The 24130-nt window shown below is 39.8% G+C and overlaps 2 protein-coding genes across 3 annotated transcripts in view; both read left to right on the top strand.

The window, feature by feature from the left end:
- LOC110144329 (cytochrome P450 3A28) overlaps positions 1-22918 on the top strand; it is a 28583-nt gene extending 5665 nt beyond the window's left edge. The window contains exons 4-13 of the mRNA XM_020904256.2: positions 1921-2020; positions 5259-5372; positions 5636-5724; positions 7034-7182; positions 10472-10599; positions 11612-11678; positions 15289-15449; positions 18490-18716; positions 20905-21067; positions 22372-22918. Coding sequence (XP_020759915.2) covers positions 1921-2020; positions 5259-5372; positions 5636-5724; positions 7034-7182; positions 10472-10599; positions 11612-11678; positions 15289-15449; positions 18490-18716; positions 20905-21067; positions 22372-22467 — 1294 coding nt within the window. The 3' untranslated portion in view covers positions 22468-22918. The remainder of the gene's footprint in view (positions 1-1920; positions 2021-5258; positions 5373-5635; positions 5725-7033; positions 7183-10471; positions 10600-11611; positions 11679-15288; positions 15450-18489; positions 18717-20904; positions 21068-22371) is intronic.
- The window catches only part of AZGP1 (alpha-2-glycoprotein 1, zinc-binding), a 66127-nt gene continuing 64490 nt past the window's right edge, over positions 22494-24130 (top strand). For both annotated transcript variants that reach the window (XM_070460356.1, XM_070460355.1), the window contains exon 1: positions 22494-22585. The gene's annotated coding sequence lies outside the window, so the exon portion shown is untranslated. The remainder of the gene's footprint in view (positions 22586-24130) is intronic.

Below are 24130 nucleotides of genomic sequence, written 5' to 3'. Positions count from 1 at the left end.
ACATTCTAATATATGTCCATAAAGGCATTTTACAACCCTTTTCCATAGGATTCACTTTTAATTGATAGACAAAATCTTTTATTTAAATTTTGGATTTAATATATTCTCTTGGCAAAAGAGCTGGAGGTCATAGGTAATAAGAATAGGAAACCGTTTCTGCTCATCTTTTTCCTTTCTGTATGAGTCTGGAGGATATTTTTTATTTTGCTTTTAATTTTCAGCCAAGACATTCCAATAGAATTACATTCAATAATTGTTTTATCTAGTATTTTTCTCTTACTTTGAAGAGATATGGGGTTTACCTAAGCCAGACTGTGTCACATGGGTACTTTAGGATCTGTTGGAGGTTTGGTGAGAGCAGTAGGAAAGGGGTCATTGGTGCTTCTTTGCCAAAAGCAAGTTGGAGAAGGCCCTCCCTCTCCGGATCTCTTCATCTTCTCTGATCGGGTCCTCAGAAACCATAGGGCCCTACTGAGTTGCCATGACCCCGAAAGGTAATGTGATTGAATAGGAAGAATACATAGCACTGGATCTCCACTGGCCCAGCTCCAACTGCCCCTCCCACATTTACTACTTGTGAACTCTGGGTGGAGTCACTTTTTCATGGTAGATCCCAGTTCTCTCTTTAGAAAATTGTTCTCATGCTTGGATTTAAACGAGGACCACCTGGGAGAGCTTGTTATAAATACAGACTTTGACCCCCCTCATCAGTACACCAAATCAGTATGATGTGGGGTGGGGTCCAGGAATCTGAACTGTAACTGGTAGTGAAAGAAATACTAAGGCTGGAGTGACGTCATGAATATAAAGGGCCACCCAAAACACTAGCCCTTCTCCACCCAGGTGTTGTTTAAAAAGCTTGATGGGAAGAAGGGAATCATCCAAGGTCAGTCAGGTGGAAGAGCAGATTAAGTGCCTCCTCAATCCCTCCTGTCACTGCTTCAGTACTGAATGCTCTTGACACCCACTTAGACCCTCTGGGTTTTAGAATGGTTTTTGGAAATGGGCAGAAAAAAGTGCAGTGGTTCTCAGCAACTTTTACATGTGATCACAAAACCATTTGAAATTCATCTGTGAAGTCAAAGGAGGAATAGGGGACTTGTAGAAAATTTTCCAATTTGTTCTAGCCATTGCAAATGATTGATAGTGAGGGGGAAATGCCAGAAGATAGTGTAAATAACTCAGAGTAAACTTCATGCCAGTGGCCCATTCCCATGAACAGGCATCCTGACAGTCAGGAGATCAGGCCAAATTGGGACGTGTCATATCTGAGGAGTCAGCTTTGTGTGGTAGGTGGGTCAAACGTGGGCCTGCCGAGCTGCTGATGGATGTCACCTGCATGGAGCCTGAGGCCCACGGGACCCATGCAGAAGAATAAATATAAGTAATGGAAAGAAAATTTTTTCTTTTTTAAAAATTAATTAAAAATAATAATTTCCTTTAAAGTAAACTATAACGTAAGCAAATTTTAGAGAATAGAAAAATCTTTTACAATTCTATTATAATTTTTGGAGCATTCCAAATCTTTCTGTTTGCAGAAAATTGTCACATATTTATGGTCAGTGTGTCTACAAGTTTCATGTGCCTTTTTCATGCTTTTGATATATCTTCAAAAATTAGTGGGTAGACTGTCCCTAATTAATTATTTTTTCATTCTTAGACAGTTTTTTTTATTTACTAAGCTAACTTCCCCATTGATACTGAAATGTTTTAAACCTAGAAAAGTTATGAGAATAGTATAGGAAATACCCACGTACATAACACTTAGACCAAACAAATGTTCTAATGTTATTTCTAACCACAATTTCTGGGAGTAAGGATTACCTATAATAATATCAGAATGATAGTCTGACTTACAGTATGGCTCCAGCTGGGGAATCTGTATCAGTAAATTTAATTAGATCTCCTTTCCTAACACAGGTTTTATGAAGGTCGACAACCTATGTTGGCTGTCACAGATCCAGATATAATCAAAACAGTACTAGTGAAAGAATGTTACTCTGTCTTCACAAACCGGAGGGTAAGCATCCGTTTCTTTAAGTTTAAATTTTATTTGCTTATTAAATACTTATTCTGTAATAATTTTAAGTATACAAGATGCTGTCGAGAGACAAAATGCAGAAAGGTGCTATGTTCTATACCCTTCATCAATGGTTAGTACTTGCATAATTATAGTACATCAGAGTAGGAAGTTGGCACTGATACTATCCACAGTGCTTATGCAGATTTCATCAGCTTTATGTGAATTCATTTGATGTGAGGGAGGGTGTCTGTGTGTGTGTTGCTCTATGGAAATTTATCATAGAGGTAGATTTGTATAACCACCACCACAATAAATGTGCAGAAACCTTCCGTCCCCATAAGCTCCCTCTGTGTGTCTGTGTGTGCTCAGTTCCATCTGACTCTGTGACCCATGGGCTGTAGGCCATGGGATAGAATCTTCCTGGCAAAAGTACTGGAGTGAGTAGCTGTTTCCTCCTCCAGGGGTTCTTCCTGACCCAGTGATTGAACCCTCGTCTCTTATGTCTCCTGCGTTGGCAGGCAGATTCTTTACCACTGTGCCACTTGAGAATCCCAAGTCTCCCTCTTTAACTATTCATTTACAGCCACAGTGAATGGCTTGTCTTTTCCTCTTATCAGGGTTTTAGTAGAGCAAAAATTTTTATTTTCGTGAGGTCAATTTATTCTTTTCTTTATTTATTCTGTTTTACTCTTTGTTTGACTGTGCTGTTGTAACTGTTGCATTTTTTAGTTCGTTTATCATTATACTCTAAAGTTTCCAATTTTCTACATTTTAAATAGAATATCTCTTTGGTGAACATCTTATTTCATTTTTGTACTTGGAAAATTTGGGTATATTGTTATCCTTTGGGCTTCCCAGGTGGCGCTAGTGATGAAGAACCTACCTGCCAATACAGGAGACATAAGAGGCAGGGGTTCAATCCCTGGCTTGGGAAGACCCCGTGGAGGAGAGCCTGGAAACCCACTCCAGTATTCCTGCCTAGAGAATCCCATGGACAGAGGAGCCTGGTGGGCTACAGTCTATAGGGTCTCAAAGAGTCAGACGTGACCAAAGTGACAGCACACGTAGCACATGCTGTGTTTCCTATAGCTCTGAATTTCTTTAGGACAATTATTTTTAATTCCTTTTCAGGCAGTTCGTAGATGTTCATTTCTTTAGGATGACTTACTGGACAGTTATTATCTTCCTTTGGTCGTATCGTGTTTCCTTGATTCTTGGTGATCCCTTATCGTTCACTGGTGTCTATGTCTTTGGAGAAGCAGTTACTTTTTCTAGGCTTAATCAACTACGTTTGACAAGGAGGAACTTCACATGTGATGGAACACACTGAAGTGTGCTGAAGCCATCAGTCTAGTGACATTGGGTGCCAAGTGTGGGGGGTGGGCTGGGGTGGGTCCAATCCCAAGGGAAAATGGTTGGCTCTGGCAGCTGGGTCCAGAACACCACCAACTACATGATGTTTGACACCAATAACTGTGGAGAGTCCGAGGTGGCTCCAGGGATGGTTGAGGTCTTCAGCGGCACACCTAAGTCCAGTGTTAAGGGACCAGGGCAAGCAGAGTGGTAGCCAGAATTGCGGGGCATGCTCATCTGTGTGGGCTGACTACAAGCACACGCCCAACATGAGGACTGCGGTCAGCGGCTGGGGCTGGGTCAAGTGTGGGCACAGAAGCAGCTTTGAGTTCTGGACTGTCAGTGTGCACGCGTGTGGCCGCAGGGACGAACTACACGTTCGTGTGGGATTGCCGGCCAGTGACAGGAGTCAAGACTGGCTCCAGGCACCTGAGCAGCGACGCATTGTTGGTGTGGGTCCTGGATCTCAGGGCATCACTGACTGGAGCAGCTCTGTTGGGGGCGGAGGGACAAGACAGGACTCAGGCAATTGGAGTCTGCTAATGTAGAACCTCGGGGAGCGATCAGCAGCAGAATTTTCAGGGGTCTTCAGTGACTGTGCTGACAGTTGGTTTCCTCATAGTAAAGCTTCTGGGGGTGTTTTGCAGAGCAGGATACAGAGAACCCCAGTCACTCCTGCTGTGTGGTTGACACTGACACCCCTACCCTTCTTTCTTTGCTCCTAGTTGTCTCTGGATGTCTCAGCTTTGCTAGTCTCTGGGTGGGGTGAATCCAAAGCAGGTCATTTGTGCAGTGTTCTGAAAAGCTAGGGAAACTAAAAACTCACCCTGTGGTCCTCTTTCCAGTAAGGAGAACTGTTTCAGGCTGGGGAGGCTCCTCTGGGCACTGAGCAGTCTGGCCCGGAGGACAGGATGACTCAGGCAAAATGAAGCTATTTTCTTTACCAGTTTGTGGGTTATCCTCAAGTTTTTTCACTGCTATGTTGCTGAAGCTTCTGGACTCCTGAGGTCTCTTAGATGTGTTTTCATTTATTTTGCACTAATTGTTATTTGTGGGGTGAGAGAAACTGGAGTCTCCTCTGCCATCTTGGTGATATCACTCCAGATTTCATCATTAATGTGCTTTTAGCTAGAGGATTTTCTTTTTGTAGATGCTCTTAATCATGTTGTATAAGTTTTCTTCTCTACCTAGTTTGTGACTTTCTATCATGAATGGGTGTTGGAGGTGTCAATTTTAAAACAGAATATTTGGAATATGGAAAAATGTCTCAAGCAATGTCCCAAGCTGAGAAACAGAATTATATCATTCCTTTTCCTTCTATTCCTGGGGGGAAAACAGAAGAAAAAAGTATTTTCATACAATTGTAACATTTCTTCAGAATAGCAAATAGATTTCTTATTTTTGATGTATTCTACTTTTATTTTTAAAAAGTCCTATATCAAGAAATGTTTTGAATCCACATGCTGTAGATGTGTAAAGAAAGAACTGGTCTGAGACAACATACATTTGTCAAAGCTATCAGCTCTCTGTCACTAGTTAGTTCCCTTGTACTCTGCACAGACCAGGAGAACGAACTAGGTCTTATTCCTGCCTATTCCCTTGGGAAAACCCTTTCTATACTACATGGGTCATTTGCACTTAATAGGATACTGAAATATGAAATTTGGAAACCACATCAAGTGGCTGGATGTCTCTCCTCCACACTCACAGAAATCTAGATATTTTGGATAAATATTTACTAAGCATCTGGCATAGGGTCTGCTACTAAGTAGACAGTCACTAAATATTAGTTGAATAATTGGTCCTTATTTTAAAAATCTTCCACAACTGTTGAGACTTCTAAAACTTATACAGGGTAAATATGTTTTGCTTTTGACTCTAGGTTTTTGGTCCAATGGGAATTATGAAAAATGCCATCTCTCTGGCTTGGGATGAACAATGGAAGAGAATACGGACATTGCTGTCTCCAGCCTTCACCAGTGGAAAGCTCAAGGAGGTAAGAAAAGAAGAGGACTTTCAATTAGAAACTTACAGAATGACTCTAGGAACAAGTAGAAACCGAGCTCATAGTCTCTTTTCAAAGAGGAGTCTGCTGACTTTGAGTTTCCTAATGTTTGTCTTTTATCTTTACATCCTAGAGAGACATTTTTTAAGATTTTTATAAAATGTCAGTTACTACTCCATGCTTAGGAAAGCCAGGTCCTTCTAGGACTTGAGTCTCCACATTTCACTTCATGAGATGATATATTTTATGTCTAGATGTTCCCCATCATTGGCCAGTATGGAGATGTGTTGGTGAGAAACCTGAGGAAGGAAGCAGAGAAAGGCAATCTGGTCAACATGAAAGAGTAAGTAGGGGTGAGGCTGCTGGTCCTCTGAGCTCCACTGAGAACTTCTCGCTGCCTACCATGGAGTCAAATTCCAACTGCATGTCGATCTAGTGAACAGGCAGAAGTAGGTTGTTTTACAAATCTAATGGGCCGCTCCAGAATGAGTGGTGTTTCATCAAAGAAAGTCGGGCAGCCAGGAGAGAAAGTGTCTTTTGTGTACATGAGCCATAATGAGCTTATCTTCTTAACTGTGACTTTATGAATATTCCAGAAAACTAAAATAAATAGTTTTGAAAAGAGAACATTATCATGCCAAAGTATTGAGTGTAGAGGGTGTGGAACAGTGGCAGAGGAAAGCTCTTGGTATATATTGGCAGGTAGTGCATTGGGCAGTAAATTTACAGTATTGAACTTGAAACAACTTAAATCTCTTCACACTTTTCCTACAGAAAATACTAAATGTTAATTCTTAATCACTATTTGTTCTTCTTTCATCCTCAAAAGAGAGAAGGCCCTGTACAGGCTATGGGTGGAGTAACCATAGTTTTTCTTGTCTAAACTGAGATTTTTTTTAAAAAACATACTATAATAACATATATAAAGGAGAACTGTCCCAGGAAAGCTGAGGACATACGATCACTTAGTCATGGGATTCCCTAAGTCAGTTTGAAAGGATTTTTGTTAAACTCAGAACATTTTTAGTTCTTATAGTTCACAGAAACGACTCTTCCCTCAGGCCAACCACAGACCACTGGAGTTGAGGAAGACAGGTTTTTCAGGAGCCTTAGCAGGAGTGTAAGACAAGGAGGGATGATGTTCCTGGCAACTCAGAACAGGGCCCTGCTGTTCCGTAGTGTACTAAAGGGGAATCAGCTCTGAGTACAGGTTTTATGGTGAAGCAAGACCCAGGTCAATGTCCCCTCTCTTGACTCCCCAGGAAAAGTTGATTATTCCACACTTTGTCTTACTCAAACACAGTCCTTACACACTCATTATTGTCCATAGTCAAGACAGATTACTGTACTTACTGTCTGATTGTGTGTGTCTTTCTCTCTATGACAAGATCCCTGAATTCAGGGGGTAGGGGCCTTAGTGTCCCCATCTCCCTAACATAGGGCCAGCTGCATCACTCACATGTTATATACACCTCAGGAGTGAGTGATAGTAGCAGAGACTCTTCTATGATCCAGCAGGTGGTTCTGAGAGAGTGTGGCTCTTTTCCTGTCTGCCTGGGCATCGGATTTCACATGAATTTCTTGTTGCACATGTTGGACAAGGATAAAGAGATGTTGATTTTAACTGAACATGTTTTTCTCTCTCTACTAAGCATGTTTGGAGCCTACAGCATGGACGTGATTACTGGCACAGCATTTGGAGTGAATATTGATTCCCTCAACAACCCACACGATCCCTTTGTGGAATATAGCAAGAGCCTCTTAAAATTTAGACCCTTCGATCCACTCATTCTTTCAATAAGTATGTGAACTACTTTATTTCTTATTCTTTATTCCTTCTTTCATCCCTCCTTTTCCTCCATTCCTTCCTTCCTTCTTTCAATCCTTCCTTCATCTTTCTTTTTTTAAATAATAGGTGTAATAAGATGCAATTCACATACCACATAATACACCAGTGTGAAATGTATAATTCATTCATTTTTACATCCTACCTATCCATCAACAAATGAAATGGACATGGAAGTTATATAGAACATTCAGCATACACAATTGGATATTATATCTCTGTGTGTGTGTGTGTGTGTGTGTGTGTGTGTATTCACAGAATTGAACATTATTCAACCAGGATAGGAAGAAAATCCTGCCATTTGCAACAAGGTGGAAGGACCTTGAGGGTATTATGGTATGTGAAATAAGTCAAACAGAGAAAGGTGAATACTTATATAGAATTAAATTTTAAAAAAGCCAGAAACCTGGGTCTTCCCTGGTAGTCCAGTGGTGAAGGATCCGCTTCCAGTGCAGGTAACAAGTTCAATCACTGGTCGGGGAACTAAGGTCCCACATGCCAGAGAGAAAACTGAGCCCACGGCCGCAGCAGAAGCCCAGTCAGCCAACATTTGTTAAAGAAATTAATTTTAAAAATCCAAACCTAAAAAACAAGAAGAAGAAAGCCAAACTCATATAAAAGCAAGATCAGATGTTTTTGTTAAGAGAGGAGTGGCTTGGATTGGTGGGAAATTGAATAAAGGTATTCAAAAGATGCAATTTTTCAGCAACAACATAAAAGTACTGGCAGTATAATGTACAATGTGAGTATACTTAACACTACTGTGATTTACTATATTTGGGATTTACTAATAAAGTAGATCCTAAAGGTTCTCATCACAAGGGGAAAAAAAAGATTGTAACTATATCAGCTGAGGAATGTTAACTAAACTTATGGGGTTAATTTTAAAATACATGTTTGTTAAGTCATTAGTCATTACGCTGTGCCCAAATTAATACAGTGCTGTATCTCAACTATAACACGACACAATTGAAAAAGAAAGATTTTTAGTCCTCTCAGAGATATATGTGCAACCATCACTACTGTCCATTTTTGTCAGCTCTCAAGCCCTGTACCTATCACCTTCCACTCCCCTTTAGCTTCAAGCAATCCCTTGGGCTTTCCTGATGGTTCAGCTGGTAAAGAATCTGCCTGCAATGCGGGAGACCTGGCTTCAATCCCTGGGTTAGGAAGATCCTCTGGAGAAGGGAACGGCTCCAGTAGTCTGGCCTGGAGAATTCCATGGACAGTCAATGGGGTTGCAAATGGTCGGACACAACTAGCGACTTTCACTTTCTCAATCTATGTTCTGTCACTTCAAATTTGCTTATTTTAGACACTAGATATGATGGAATCATATGATATGTGGTCTTTTGTGGCTGACTTCTTTCATTTATCATGAGTAATCTAAATTGTAGCACCTATCAGTACTTCATTACTTTGCATGCCAAATAGTATTTCATTATATGGACATTCTGCATTTTGTTTACCCGTTCATCAGCTGATGAACATTTGGGTCATTCACTATTAAGTATGGTGTTAGCTTAGTTTTTCGTAGATGACTCTCAACAAGTTGAGGAAATTCCCTTCTGTTCCAGTTTGTTGAGTGTTTTTATCACAAGGGGATGTTAGGTTTTGTCACATGCTTTTTATGCATCTGTTAGATGATCGCATTGTTTTTTAATTCCTTTGGTATGGTTTATTATACAACTTGGCATTCCTGGGATAAACCCCACTTGGTCATGGTGTGTGTTGCTAGATTCAGTTTCCTAGTATTTTGTTGAAGATTTGTGCATCCATGGGATAAAGTATGTTGGTCTGTACCTTCTTGTGTTATTTTTGTCTGGTTTTAGTATCAAACTCATACACTTTGGAAGTGCTCCAATGTCTTCTATTTTTTGGAAGAGTTTGTTTAAAAACGGGGCTAATCCTCTAAATATTTGGTAGTATTCACCATTGAAACCACCTCTACCTGAACTTTTCTTCGCCAAGCTGTGGGCTGTTTCTTGATAACTAACTCAAACTTTGTACATTTTAATAGGTATATCAGACTGTCTGTTTCTCTTTGGATCACTTTCTGCAGTTTGTGTCTTTCTGAGAATCTGTCCATTTTATCTAAATGATCTAATTTATTGTCATACTGTTGTTCCTAGATTATTTTTTTATTGAAGTAAAGTTGATTTACAATGTTGCATTAGTTTCAAGTGTACAGCCAAGTAATTCAGCTATGTACACACAAACACATATTCTTTTCCAAGTTCTTCTCCAGTATAGGTTATTATAAGATATTGAGTATACAAAAATTTCTTTATAGTCCCTGTACTTTTTAAAATGTCATTTGTAATCTCTCTTCTTTTATTTTTGATGCTAGCAATTTGAGTATTTTCTCTTTTTTCTTGGCCAATGTAGCTAAAAAATTCTTTCAAAGCATCAACTTTTGGTTTCACTGATTTTATCCACTGTTTTTTAATCTCCTATTCATTATAGTTTCTTCACTTCTCTTTGCCATTTTCTGCCTTCTACTCACTTTAAGTTTTGTTTGTGCTTCTCCTTTCAGAGTGTGAAGGTGGAAATTTAGGTTCTTGATTTAGGATCTTTGTTCTTTTAATATCTAAACATCTAAATCTAAATATCTAATATCTAATATATCTCCCTGAACACTGCTTTCACTACATCCCATCAGATTTGATATAGTGTGTCTTCATTTTTAGTCATTTGAAAGTAATTTTTGATTGCCCTTTTTATGTCTTCTACAACCCATTGGTTATTTAGGAGTGTGTTATTTAATTTCCACATATTTGTATATCTCTTAATTGTCTTTCTGTTATTGATTTCTAATTATATTCCATTGTGGTAGAAAGACACACACAGTATTATTTTGATCATGACTATTTTTTTTAAACTGCACAATTCACTGAAGTAACAGATTTTGGTCTGGTTTATCCAAAGAGATGCTAGTCCAAGAATTAAAGGCTATGAGGTGCCAGAATGTAATCCTGTTCTTTGGTCAGTCCAAAGATGCAGAGGGGACCACTGATCTCACTACTATAGTGATGGTCCCTAGATGTGGACTTGGCCTTAATCTGTCATTGACTTGGAAATCTAAGCAAAGGTCTAGAGGCAATGAGTCATGATTGAGTATCCTGGTGGTTTTACTCTTTTGGTTGGTAGAGCAAATTATATTTGCTAAAGGTAAAGTATATTTGCTAAATGCAAAGTAAAATTTGCATTTTCACCAAGCTTCCTTTTATCTTTTTCCCTGCAGTATTATTTCCATTCCTCAACCCAGTTTTTGAAATATTAAACATTACTCTGTTTCCAAAAAGTACTGTGGACTTTTTCACAAAATCTGTAAAGAAGATTAAAGAAAGTCGCCTCACAGATAAACAAACGGTAAAGTCCGGTGGCAGTTACAAGCGGGTGTTCGCTTTTTGATAATTTATTGAGCTGTATACATATGACTTATATACATCTTTGCATTTTTGAAAGATAGGTAGAAAAACTATAGAGTATAGAATAGGATGGTTCTAAAATGTGGGGGGCAATGGAAGAGGAAAAGGATGGGGAAGAAAATAAGATTATGAGCCAGAGAGCAGTTTAAATACAGTGAAAAGCATGCTAATTAATATATGAGGGATAAAAGTTACTGATTAAAAATAATTTTACTGACATTTCTCCAAATATTAGCTTGGTAAAGAGTTACTTCAATGCTAAGCCTCACATTTTATAGGTTTTCTGATGAGAGACTCTATCAGATGTGTGATACACTGTAGTCTTTTAAAAAGTTGAGCCCTGTCATAGCCTGAAGTGAGCAGGAGTCTTCTCTGGCCAATAAAGCCACAAGTGCATTAACCCAGTTTGGCCTTCATGAGACCATGAGGCCAGCACAAGGTTGTCTGCAGATTAGGAGAGATGGGCTGGTTACCCAGGATGTCGCTGAAGAATGTGTAGAGTCCTGGGAGGGTCAAGAGTTTGTAGATGCTTCTGCAAAATCTGCTAGTGACCTATGCAATGTGAGGGAGTTAATTTGTGTGTCCATTCATTAAGAGTTAAAGTTGAAGGGGATAAAAGGATTGAAGTCATGGACCTATTCCTGAGCAAACAGGTGTGACAGGAGAGAGCAGATCTGGTTAAGAAGCTGTTTCAAAAGTCAAAGAAGCCAAAGATCAGAGAGAGTGAAGACAAAAAAGCAGTTGGAAGTGATGGCTGGGTTTCTCTAAGGGAAGCATCATGGTCTCTAAGATTTGTAGGTGGGTGGTTTTGTTCACTGAGGACTCAGGCAATATTAGTTAGACTCTTGCTCTTTAAGGGGCCATATTCTCAGGAAAGAAGTTAAATATACACTCCTGATTTATTTCTATCTTCACAAGTAATTTCTAAAATTGGTTTCTCTTTCTGTTTCCAGAATCGAGTGGATTTACTTCAGCTAATGATTAACTCTCAGAATTCCAAAGAAATTGACACCCATAAAGGTAACCACGGAGAGCTTCACAGGGGCCACTATGGGAAGACACATAGGTAACGTGTGGTTCTCAAAATGTGCAGGAAGTTTTCCAGTCATGTGAGAATTTCTGCCAAATTGAAGAAAGCCACTTGTGCAGAAAGAGTAGACTGTGGTACTACTGTGCGTGGAAGTTTTCAGGCACAACTTTGTTCAGAGCTCAAAAGGGCCAAGTATAACAAGGATGTCATGCCCAGAAGTGAATCATGGTCAGTGGATCACCTACACCTGAACCTCTGGGGAGCTTTGTTCTAATATCAATTCTCAAGTTCCTCCAGATCCACATTGCGCCACTATTTGTGACCTTAGCTTGGAACTCTTGGTTAAGGTTGTGTTTATGAGTTTACTCTACTCTAGAGATTATATTTTCCCTTCTCTGTGAGAGAAGCCTTTGAGACTGGAAATACACTATTTCTCTTCAAATTGTCACCTACTCATTTTATCATTCATGGATGGTTTCTGACTAAAACCATCGTTACCATGATGGTTATAACATGATGACTTTCTGATCCCATCATTCTTCTGTATTTACGAATTGATGTTCCTTTGTAGGGAAGCTCTCCATTCTCTCTTGTTGGCTTACTTGTTCATTTATATTTATATAGCATGATCTCATGTACTCTCTAGCATCACTTTTCATTTTGATTCTCAAATTCTTCTGGTTTGTCCACTGGAGCTTTTTCAAGTAGATCTTATATTCTTTTTTCTTTTCTCCTTTCTTCACTTTAAATCTTTTTTTTAATGGACTATTTTTAGAATAGTTATTTTATAAGAAAAATGAGTTATGTATTTGTTACAATCAATGAACCTATGTTAATACATCATTATCATCCAAAGTGTATAGTTGGCCTTAGGGTTCATTCTTAGTGTTATACATTCCATGGGTTTTGACAAATGTGTAAGGATGCACCATTAGCACATACAGAGTTTCCACTGTCCTTTAAACTATCTTTTTCTAAGAATTTCCTCACTTTCTGGTGTAAGACAATCCAGGTTTCTCTTACCCCTGAATAGCCCTGAAATCAGCTGTTTTTTCAAAGGCGCTCAGGTTCCCTTTATTAAGAAATGGTATTTAGAAATCCCGATCTAGGATCTTAGGAATGCTCATTGCCTCTAGGGTTTCTTTGCTTCTAGATCTTTCCAGTGGACAAAGCTAAGAACATAAAATATATTTATACAAGACAGTAAACATAAGTATTTCCATATGGTGTACACGAATTCTCTCTTTCCAACAAGAAAGCCCTGATTATTAGTTTATTCCATGACAAGATTACTCCCACACATTTAATTTTAAGCTACCAATTGTCTGACAACCATGTCACAAAATTCTTGAATTTTAAAAAATTTGTTCTGGAGCAAGAATGATCTGACACCAGCATACCACTATAAATATATCTAAAACTGTGTTTAAATCTACTTCAATCTATAATATCTATCTAGATATGTAAGTACATGGTCCAATACATCTTTCCGAGATGAAGGAGTATTCTGTGTCCGCATTGTTCAATATAGTAGCCACCTGATATATGTGTCTATTAAGCACTTAACCTGTAGTTAGTGCCATTCAAGTATAGTATTTAATTTTGATTAAAATTTAAATAGCCACATATTAGTACAGCTTTAAACTTTTTTTAGTATCATGGGATTTATGCTCACTGGGGGAAAGAATTTGATAGTTGAATTTACCCACAATAGAATCACAGAAATCATCATGGGGAAATCAGAATCTTGTAGATCTCTCTTCCACTCATTCTGTATTGTTTTTATTGTGAATCGCTTGGCCGGGGCAAGTACCACGTTGACTTGAGTGCTCTAAGTTACAAAGGTCTTACTTCAGTCCCATCAAATAGCTGAGAGACTGACCATGCTAGGTCTCTCAGGAGAAATTGAAGAGACCTGTTTATAATTACAAGGTTTTTTTGCTGAGCATAAAGGAGAGTAAACAGTGGGCATGTACTGAGGAAGATGACCTTCAGGCCAGGATTGAATCAGCATTGCTAATTCCACTCCCTGAACCTCATTTTTCTATGGTGCATACTGAACAATGTCCTTCCACAGACACATCCTTCCTTCTGGTTTTTGTTTTTGTTTTTTTTAATGCCATTGATTAGACTAGGCTCACTCACAACTCTAGCTTTTAGTCAGTCTCTGTGCCTGTCTGAGATCATCCAGAGAAGACATGTGCCTCAGGTCTTCTGTTGCCTGATGCCTGTCAATTGTATAATCCCTGCTTCTTAGCCCACACTAATGACATCTTATGAAAGGTCAGACTCTGATTCCATTGTTCTAGTTTGGAATTGAGTCTCTGATATTCTAATAAGTTCCCAGATGTTGGTGATGCTGCTGGTCCATGAGCACACTTTGAGTAGAAAGAGCCTTCTATTGTTCTCTTAAGTTCCTACAAGCATGTTTAGATAAAAGATCATTTAATTTCTCCCATAATGTGGCCTTACCCTTGTACAATCTATCAAAGAATCAAGTTATACTTTAACTAGAGTAATTTAAATTATTCTGAAAGAGAATAGGGCCCCATATTACTTAGAGTTGAAGTGCTTTAAGGTTTCTCCAAGGGACATACTGATTACACCATGTTTGTTAGACAAAAATGCTGTCTCTTAAAATTATCAGACTGTGTTGCTGGGGAGGCAGCACAGTCAAGATCAGGGAGCCAAGAATAGTATTAGTTCAGTTCAGTCACTCAGTCATGTCCGACTCTTTGCAACCCCATGGACTGCAGCGTGCCAGGCTTCCCTGTCCATCACCAACTCCCAGAGCTTGCTCAAACTCATGTCCACTGAGTCAGTGATGCCATCCAACCATTTCATCCTCTGTCGTCCCCTTCTCCTCCTGCCTTCAAGCTTTCCCAGGATCAGGGTCTTTTCCAGTAAGTCAGTTCTTTGCATCAGGTGGCCAAAGTATTGGAACTTCAGCGTCAGCATCAGTCTTTCCAATGAATATTCAGGACTGATTTCATTTAGGATTGACTGATTTGATCTCCTTGCAGTCCAAGGGACTCTCAAGAGTCTTCTCCAACACCACAGTTCAAAAGCATCAATTCTTTGGCATTTAGCTTTCTTTATGGTCACATCCAACTCTCACATCCACACATGACTACTGGAAAAACCAAGCTTTGACTATAGGGACCTTTGTCAACAAAGTGATATCTCTGTTTTTAATATGCTGTCTAAATTTGTCATAGGTTTTCTGCCAAGGAACAAGTGTCTTTTAATTTCATGGCTCCAGTTACCATCTGCAGAAATTATGGACAGTGAGAAAACTGGACTAAAACAATTTCTGCTTTTTTCTTGTTTTTTTATGTATTTACTTATTTTTAATTAGAGAATAATTGCTTTACAATATTGTTGGGTTCTGCCATACAACATCATGAATCAGCCATATGTATACATATTTCCCCTCCCTTGGAAGACTGAGAATACAAAACACTCTCAGTTTGACTCTAATTGCTTTTATATTTTCTCCGCAGGGATTTGGCGGTTTCATTTGATTTCTCATCATCTAAACTGTGATGTTTTATATTGATGTGTTTTATATAATATAAAATGTCTCTTGTCTCCTTTTAGCTCTATCTGACATAGAACTCGTGGCCCAAAGTATTATCTTTATTTTTGGTGGCTATGAGACCACTAGCACTACTCTTTCCTTCATTGTATATGAATTGACCACTCACCCTGATGTCCAGCAGAAGCTGCAGGCGGAAATTGATGCAACTTTCCCCAATAAGGTGAGTGATGGTACCCGGAGAGAGAGGGGGAAGGTGAAGCCTTAGCAAGAATGCCTTCTTGCTGCTTCTTGAACATATTTGCAGAAAGCATAATCCTCAAATCTTTTACCTGTGCTATTTAAGAAGGATCTAGGTGTACAAAACAAAGGGGAAACATAGATAATGCACTGCACACACAGGAATGTAGGTACCATGGGAAAAATGCTGGTATTGGCATATCACATATTGCCGTACGCCATGTAAAAAATCACAAAGTCTTGGTGGAATCTAACAGTGAACATCTGTCGCTGTAGTGTCTGCATGCATGCATGCTTCATGCTAAGTTGCTTCAGTCATGTCCGGCTCTTTGCCACCCTGTGGACTCTAGGCTGCCAGGCTCCTCTCTCCATGGGATTCTCCAGGCAAGAATACTGGAGTAGGTTGCCATGCCCTACTCCAGGAGATCTTCCCAACCCAGGGATTGATCCTGTGTTTCCTGCAGCTCCTGCATAGCAGGCAGATTCTTTACCACGATGGCTGGACTTGCTGTGGTCTGAGTGTTGCTGATCTAGGCTGGCCATGGCTAACTAGCTGGGCTGACTCAGCTCCACACATGTTTTACACATGTCTCATGTTCCACATGTTGGCAGCTCAGGGCAATGGTAGGTGTCAAGAAGCCCAATCTTGTGGGTGACTTTCACACAGGCTGCTAACATCACACTAGCCAGCTTTCCACTGATTCAAGGTGAGCCACCTGAGCGACTTGAATGAGAATGGGAGGGTGTCACAGAGTTAGATGCAAGATAAGGGTAGATCGTAGTGCCTACCTAAATTACAGGTGATGTGTTTTCTCTGATAAATCTTACTTTGGGATTATTTTGGTGCAATAAGATGAAAAAGTCACTAAGAGACAGAGAGTAGTTAAAGCATTGTGTTCTCCTGTTTTTATAATAATACTTTTAATAACAGCACCACTATTGGCTAATATTTACTTCTTACCATCTATGTCTATCTAAGCACTTTCCATTTATGAATGAATCTAACCTTCATAAAATTCAGTCTTAGTCAGGAGAGTCTAGGTTATGCCTCAGTAACAGATTAGCCTAAAAATCTCAGGGGCTCTCATAGCAAAGGTTTACTTCTAACCCACATCTACACATCCAACATGGATTGTTAGTGGAGGAATGAGTACAAGATTCTGCTCCACAGAGTTCCATGGGGACACAGGCTGAGGCTCCACTTTCTTATAACTGCCTTATCTGAAACACTCTTTTTATCTGGGGAATAAGAACCTGAGAGTTACTCACTGACTTTTCAAATATTTTGTCTCTAAACTGACATAACCAGCTCAGTTCACAGCCCATTGGCAAAGCTGGTTTCCCATAACTTCAGATGGGCTGGGAAATATGGGGCCTACATAGATGCTAGGTGAGCAGTGAGTGTCTCTGCCACACAACCTTCTGCAGGGTCAGCTCCATCTGTCTCCATACATCATATGAGAAACCTGAGTGACAGGGAGATGAAATACTTCCAGACACTAGTCGTGTACCTGGTGGTGATCAAGTCAAGCTGTGATCCAGGGTGTTGGCTCCTGAGCCACTCTTAGCCTCCACAATGTTGCCCCTTAAATATAACCCCATGTGACAGCCACATACCACCCTCACTAGTCTCAATTCAGTTCAGTTCAGTCGCTCAGTCGTGTCTGACTCTTTGCAACCCCATGGACTGCAGCACGCCAGGCCTCCCTGTCCATCACCAACTCCCAGAGTTTACACAAACTCATGTCCATTGAGTCAGTGATGCCATCCAACCATCTCATCCTCTGTTGTCCCCTTCTCCTCCCACCCTCAATCTTTCCCAGCATCAGGGTCTTTTCAAATGAGTCAGCTCTTCACATCAGGTAGCCAAAGTATTAGAGTTTCAGCTTCAACATCAGTCCTTCCATTGAATATTCAGGACTGATCTCCTTTAGTGTGGACTGGTTGGATCTCCTTGCAGTTCAAGGGACTCTCAAGAGTCTTCTCCAACACCACAGTTCAAAAGCATCAATTCTTCGGCACTCAGCTTTCTTTATAGTCCAACTCTCACATCCATACATGACTACTGGAAAAACCATAGCCTTGACTAGATGGACCTTTGTTGACAAAGTAATGTCTCTGCTTTTTAATATGCTGTCTAGATTGGTGATAACTTTCCTTCCAATGAGTCAACATCTTTTAATTTCATGGCTTCAATCATTATCTGCCCAAAAACATTAAGTCAGCCACTGTTTCCCCATCTATTTGCCATGAAGTGATGGGACCGGATGCCATGATCTTAGGTTTCTGCAGATATCTGCAAAAACTGGAGTTCTTTGTGGTATGAGGAGAGCTGGCTCCTGGAGCTGGAGTGGCTTGTTTAGACCTTCAGACCTTCTGGTCACACCTGCAGGAACAATAGAGGACTCTTCAAGCAACAGAGGGTGGAAGTGAGGGTTCTGATTCTCTTGCAACTTCCTCTAGACCTGAAACTGTGTTGCTGGTAACAGTCTGTCTTACTCTTCATTTGTGGGTTTGGTTTAGAAAGGAATTCGTTTCTCCCCAAATTATTTACAGGGTTTTCATTAAATGCAGTCTTTCCAATCAGGAGCCTTCAACTGAGAGCCTTCAGGTTGAATAGGGGATTTGCTCTTTTACACATTCTCTTTACTTGGTACTTACCTGTGGCCTCACTTTCAAAAAGAAACAGTGATTTTGGCCTATTTCACTTAAGAATAAGGGTTTTAGTCTATTGCTCACGTTTGTTCTCCTGGGAAAGAAATACACTGCATGATAATGTGCAGGATTTCAAGCCCTGGTTAGGGCACTGTCCCAGTATCTCCCAAGTCATCACTATTCTACATCTCAATGGGCCCTTGAGAGGTCAAAGGACATGATAGATACTAAAATGTCCATAAATGCTAGGGTCCTTGACCGATTCAAATTATTCCCTGAAGTACCTAACATTTCAATAGGACTACATTGATGGAATTGAAGGTCGATTCCAAATCTTAATTTATCAAAATCTGTTTTTCTCTTCCGAGGCCCCTCCCACCTACGATGCCCTGGTACAGATGGAATATCTTGACATGGTGGTGAATGAAACTCTGAGAATGTTTCCAATTGCTGGGAGACTGGAGAGGGTCTGTAAGAAGGATGTGGAAATCCATGGGGTGTCCATTCCCAAAGGGACAACAGTGGTGGTGCCACTCTTCGTTCTTCACAACAACCCAGAGCTCTGGCCAGAGCCTGAGGAGTTCCGTCCTGAAAGGTACAAGGCCCTGGAGAAGAGACACCCACCCTCATCCCTTTCGGTGCTTGTGTGTTTTGACAACTCTTCTTGTAGGTGTCGAATGGGTGACCATGCAATCATTTACTTGTATATCTTTTTATTGTTTAAAAGATTTTTCTCTTTAACTGTGTTCATTGTTTGAGTTGAATTATTCAAACTAGATTAGAAAAAAAATTATTAGCTGTCTTATTCCTAATACACTAAGATAGGCCTCATTAATAATGTGTGTCCTTGTGGACAGTTTTCTATGCATATATAGATTTTTGAAACTTTGGGTGGTATTCTTATGTATTATTTAGCTCTAAACTGCTTAATTTATTTAACAAACTATAAACAATATTCTATGTACGTATGTTTGTAGGCATATTCCATAAGTTACCTTACTACTGTCTTATTTCAGGTGTATAGGCTTTTTATTTCCTTTAAGCCTTTCTCTCTATTCTCTGCTAGCTCTTCGAATTCACACATGTTCCCACATTCCTTATTTTTAAACACTGGCTGCTGTTTCCTCTTATTATTATGGGAGTGCAGGCTGGAGACCAGAGGTCTCATCCCCGTGGTTCAAGCAGCCTCACTGAGGATGGAGGAGCACCCGGGGCCCTGGTTCTGTCTGTGGCTGCAGACCTGGGCCAGCTCCCTTCTGCCTCAGTTTTCGGTGACTTTCCAAAGAGAAGTCCCCTGTTCTCTAGACGTCTAAACTTCCTCCTTGGAGAACAGTTAAGTATCCTTTTCAGGAATCAGGAGCAAAGGTCTGGTTTGGGCACAGCTTGAACTCTGGATAGAGTTGATGCTCTCCAATTTAGTGTGAGGGATCGAGGTTTGGAATGAACTTTTCGTGCACTGGCTGGGATCTGGACTTTCATTTCACCCTGACTATGGGTTGTCATTTCATTTCATCCTGATGACCAAAGGTTGTCTTGTTTGCCCTGATGTCCAAGTTCTACCATAGTGGTGGGTGACACACAGTACTTGTGGATAGTAGAGTCAGAGTCCACCAAGTCCCCTGTTCTGGACCAGGGAAACTCTGTTTCTCCCTCAAACTCAGCAGCTCCCCTCCTGCAGCATCAGGAACCTGAAACCAGAGACCACTCACTGTACTTCCCCTTCATTCATTTAGCCGTCAAGCAGAGATTTAGTGCTTACCTGCCTGTGTCGGGGACGGGCCACGGAGTGAGAAACCAAGTATTTACAAAGGCCTGTTATGGAGAATTTTTAAAACATACACAAGTGTGGATATATACTGACACATATACAAGTATATTCTGTAGACACAAGCCTATGAAATACATTTTTATTGCAGTATATTGCTAGTGGTGTTAGTTTCTGCTGTACAATGTGTGTCTGTATGTGTCTGTTCCCTGCTTAAGAAGCATCAACCCATGTCTGCATCATTCACATGACACTACTGCCCTTCTATCTCCGTATTATTTTATCACATTGTCGGTAAATATTACCTAATGTTTTGCAAAATAAAGACTCTTTTAAATACATGTAACCACAATGCTATTATCACTTTCCCCAAATATACAGTTTTCCTTGACATATTCAAATATTGAGGAGTCAAATTTGTATAAAACAGAGATCTAACCATCAAGGAACTTATAGGCTAGTGGAACAGATAGACAAAGAAATCAGTGACTATCTAGAGTAGCCTGGCATCACATGCTGACATAATTCTACTGACCTAAGCATTTTGTGTGTGGCAGAGAGAGGTAGAGAGTTAATAACACATGGAGATTGGAAGGGAAAAGAGGGAAAGCAATTGAAATATAACAATTTAAATACTCAGAGATGTTTCTCCTGCCTCCTTCCCCCATGAGCACATGAGTGACATAAGTGTGCTTGGAGATGGGAACCCATGTTTCCTTCAATCAGATTCATTTCCTAACTGCCTTTCAGAGAGTGAGCATGTCACCAGTCTGAATGTAAATTTAGAGTTTAAGGATACATTTTCTTTAAATAACCATTACCTCAACTCAACAGGAGTGAAAGCTTCTGGAGGGTCCAGGAAGTGGAACTTATCTTTCTCACCACAGCAGTAATCAGTCACCAGCCCACAGAAATTTCCTTATACTACTGGTCCAAGAGTTAAGTTAAAACCTCAGACCTGCAGCTCTTCTGGTTTTTCTGTTTCATTCACTTGTTTCACCTACTGTTGTGGATCCAGGTTCAGTAAGAAGAACAAGGACAGCATAAATCCTTACATCTACCTGCCTTTTGGAACTGGACCCCGAAACTGCATTGGCATGAGGTTTGCTGTCATGAACATAAAACTCGCTCTCGTCAGAATGCTTCAGAACTTCTCCTTCAAACCTTGTAAAGAAACACAGGTTAGCAGTTCACTTTCTGCATTAATAACGTTTTATTGGGAGTTGTTTTTTAACTGATGGATCTCTATATATCTAGGCAAGTTATCAATTCTAAGGATAGCTTAGTCTATCAGCCAGAGAATCTGTTTGGAATCACCTGAAACCTTTAACTGTCAATCATCCCTGAAGGGCTAAATCAGCAGCTTCATAAAGACCCAACTATAAAGGTCGTCTGAAGTCAATGCAGTTAGTATGACAGGACTGCACACCATGCATTGAATGGAAGAAAGATTTTAAATTTGGTTTCAATTTCACTGGAAGGAAGTGTGTGCTCAGTCACGAGAGCAGCAACTTTTCATCATGACTTTTCAGTGATGCTCTTCCCCACCAGAACTTAGAGAGGCTCTTCTGACAGCGGGTCTCAGCCACTGCTTGTATAGTAAAACTGATGGAGAAATTTTGCCATAATGCCTAAGAATCTGGTACATTTTAAATACTCAGTATTTTTACTTAAAATTTAAATCAATAAAGAACACAGGCCAACTTGACTTTGTATCAAGCCTGGTACAGAATAGGTGCTCAAATAGGTATTTTGTGGAATGAATGAGGGATGAATGTTATCACTATTCCTCTTGACACAGCTCAGAATAAATATAAAGAATCAAAGATAAGCAGGCAAAATTAAACGAAGGTGGTCAAAAGGTGCAAACTTTCAGTATAAATGAGTACTAGGGCTGTCATGGTGACTGTTGTTACCATTTCTGTATGATGTAAGTGCATCCTAAGACTTCTCTCACACGGGAAACAATATTTATTTCTTTTTCTTTTCTTTCTATATGAGATGATGAGTGTTAACAAAACTTACCATGGTAATAATTTTATGACCTATATAAATAAATCATTATGCTGTATACCTTAAATATATGCACTGCTATAAATCAATTATATCTCAATAAAAGTGGAAGCTAAAGTCTGATAGGACATGATAAGGGAATACTGTGAGCAACTTTCTTCCCACATGTTTTATAAATATGTTAAATAAACCAACTCTCTCGAAGATGTAAACTATTAAAATTCATTTAAGGAAATATAGACAGCCTGGCTGTCTCCTTATCTGCCCTTGTATCTACTAAACATATTGAACTGGTAGTTTAAAAAAATCCAATGTATATCATGCTAAAAGAAGCTTTGTTGTTGTTCTTTTTGTCATTAAGTCATGTCTGACATTTATAAAGCAGTATCTTGTCTACTTTGCTTTTTTTTTTTTTTTTTTTGTTAGCAGGGCTTCATTAATCGGGTCTCATGTGCTTGTTTAACTGTTGCAGATCCCCCTGAAATTATACACTCAAGGACTTACGCAGCCAGAACAACCTGTTATTCTAAAGGTTGTGCCTAGAGATGGGACCACAAGTGGAGCCTGACTTTCTCTAAGGATTTTCACTTTGATTTTGAAGGAAGCTGCATCTCACAACACCAGAGACGTGATCTACTTTGACAACACCAATAAATGAAGATGGGCTTCACCTACTGTACTTGATGGTGAGTAGGGATTCTGCATAATCATTTAGCTTTCTCACTGCCTACCTGGATTATTATATACTATGTGTCATACAAAGGAGGTGACTAGTAAGTGCCAGATACTCAATTTCACAGGTTCTCATAGGACACTCTCCATCCACCCCAGTTAGTACTATCTACTCCTCCTGAGCACTGATCAGAATGAAGATTTCTCAACAACCCTATTGACAGACTTTAATGAAAACAAGAATTAAAATGGTGACTGGAATGATATTTAGATCACAAATTATACTTTTAATATGCTAAATAAAACATTATATTGGGCAAAACAATAAACATCTGTTTACAAGAGTATCACCTGATGCCTTTGTGCACATTAGGGTGGAAGAGAACAACTCAGTCTAGGGATGCAGTGACCAAATACTTTTTGACTATCACAATTGCTGGTGGGTGGGGCCGTTTTCAAAACTCCATCTTAACATATTAAATAGGTGAGAGTTAATTGACTATGACTTTGCCCAGTGTTTAGAAATCTACCTTTTAAATCTACCCTTTTAGTTTAAATCTACCTTTTTTGGGAGCACATATTTTCCATACCTCTTTGTATTCCACCCTCAACTCCCAGCCGTCTTAACACAGTAAACATGGAATAAAAGATGGTTGACTGGGGAGAAAGGCTACAATCATTTTCAGTTGGTGTCAGAAACTGCACACAGCCCTTCCTTTCCCTTTCCTGCCCCTTCCCTCCCCTCGTCTTCCCCTTCTTCCTGGACAATACAGTCCTAAACCAGTAGGTGGGCCACAGAGGGTGGGAAGCCTCACACTGCAGGGTGGGGCCAGAGAAGGAGGCACAGTGGCTCCAAGTCAGAGACCAAGAAAGGAGGGGAGGGTGTCCACAGGGATGGCAGCCAGGCACTGGTGAGGAAACCCAAAATACTCACTTGTGGGGGTGGCCCATAGGGTGAGGGGGCATTGTGAGTGGAAAGGGGTGGATTGTGGATTGGGGTCATAAAGGAGGATTGATCAAGTAATAAATATGAAAGATGATGGAGGCCCGCATTCTCACTGTTGGAGAAGGAGTCACTGGTTCAGAGATGGAGAAACTAGAAGAAACCCTGTTGGTCAGTGATTGAAACTGAATTATCAGGGTAAATCATGCTTTTCTATATAGATAGATGACAGATAGACAGATACAGACAAATAGGTATGTGTGTAGCCACAAAATGCATAATACCTACTCCTTTTCCCTAATGCGTGTTAGAGACAACTTCTTAGCAATAAGCACACCTTATACCCAGACCTTGGATTGTAAATATCATTTGCCACTGAAATGAACCAGGGCTCCTTAGAGAAATGGCTGATTCCAGGGTTGGGAAAGTATGTGATGACAATGGACCATCTTGGGCTAGAAAGCTGGGAAATGTAAACATTGAGGGGGACGTGTTGTGAGCCAAGCTGAGGGGACTGTATATGTATGTATGTATTTTATATATATATATATATATATATATATATATATATATATATATATATATAAAATGTATTAGATATGTGTATTATATATAT

This window comes from Odocoileus virginianus, chromosome 33 (genome assembly GCF_023699985.2).
Source record: "Odocoileus virginianus isolate 20LAN1187 ecotype Illinois chromosome 33, Ovbor_1.2, whole genome shotgun sequence".
Lineage (NCBI taxonomy): Eukaryota > Metazoa > Chordata > Mammalia > Artiodactyla > Cervidae > Odocoileus > Odocoileus virginianus.
The sequence above is the reverse complement of the archived record's forward strand: the minus strand, read 5'-3'. Positions and strand labels throughout refer to the sequence as shown.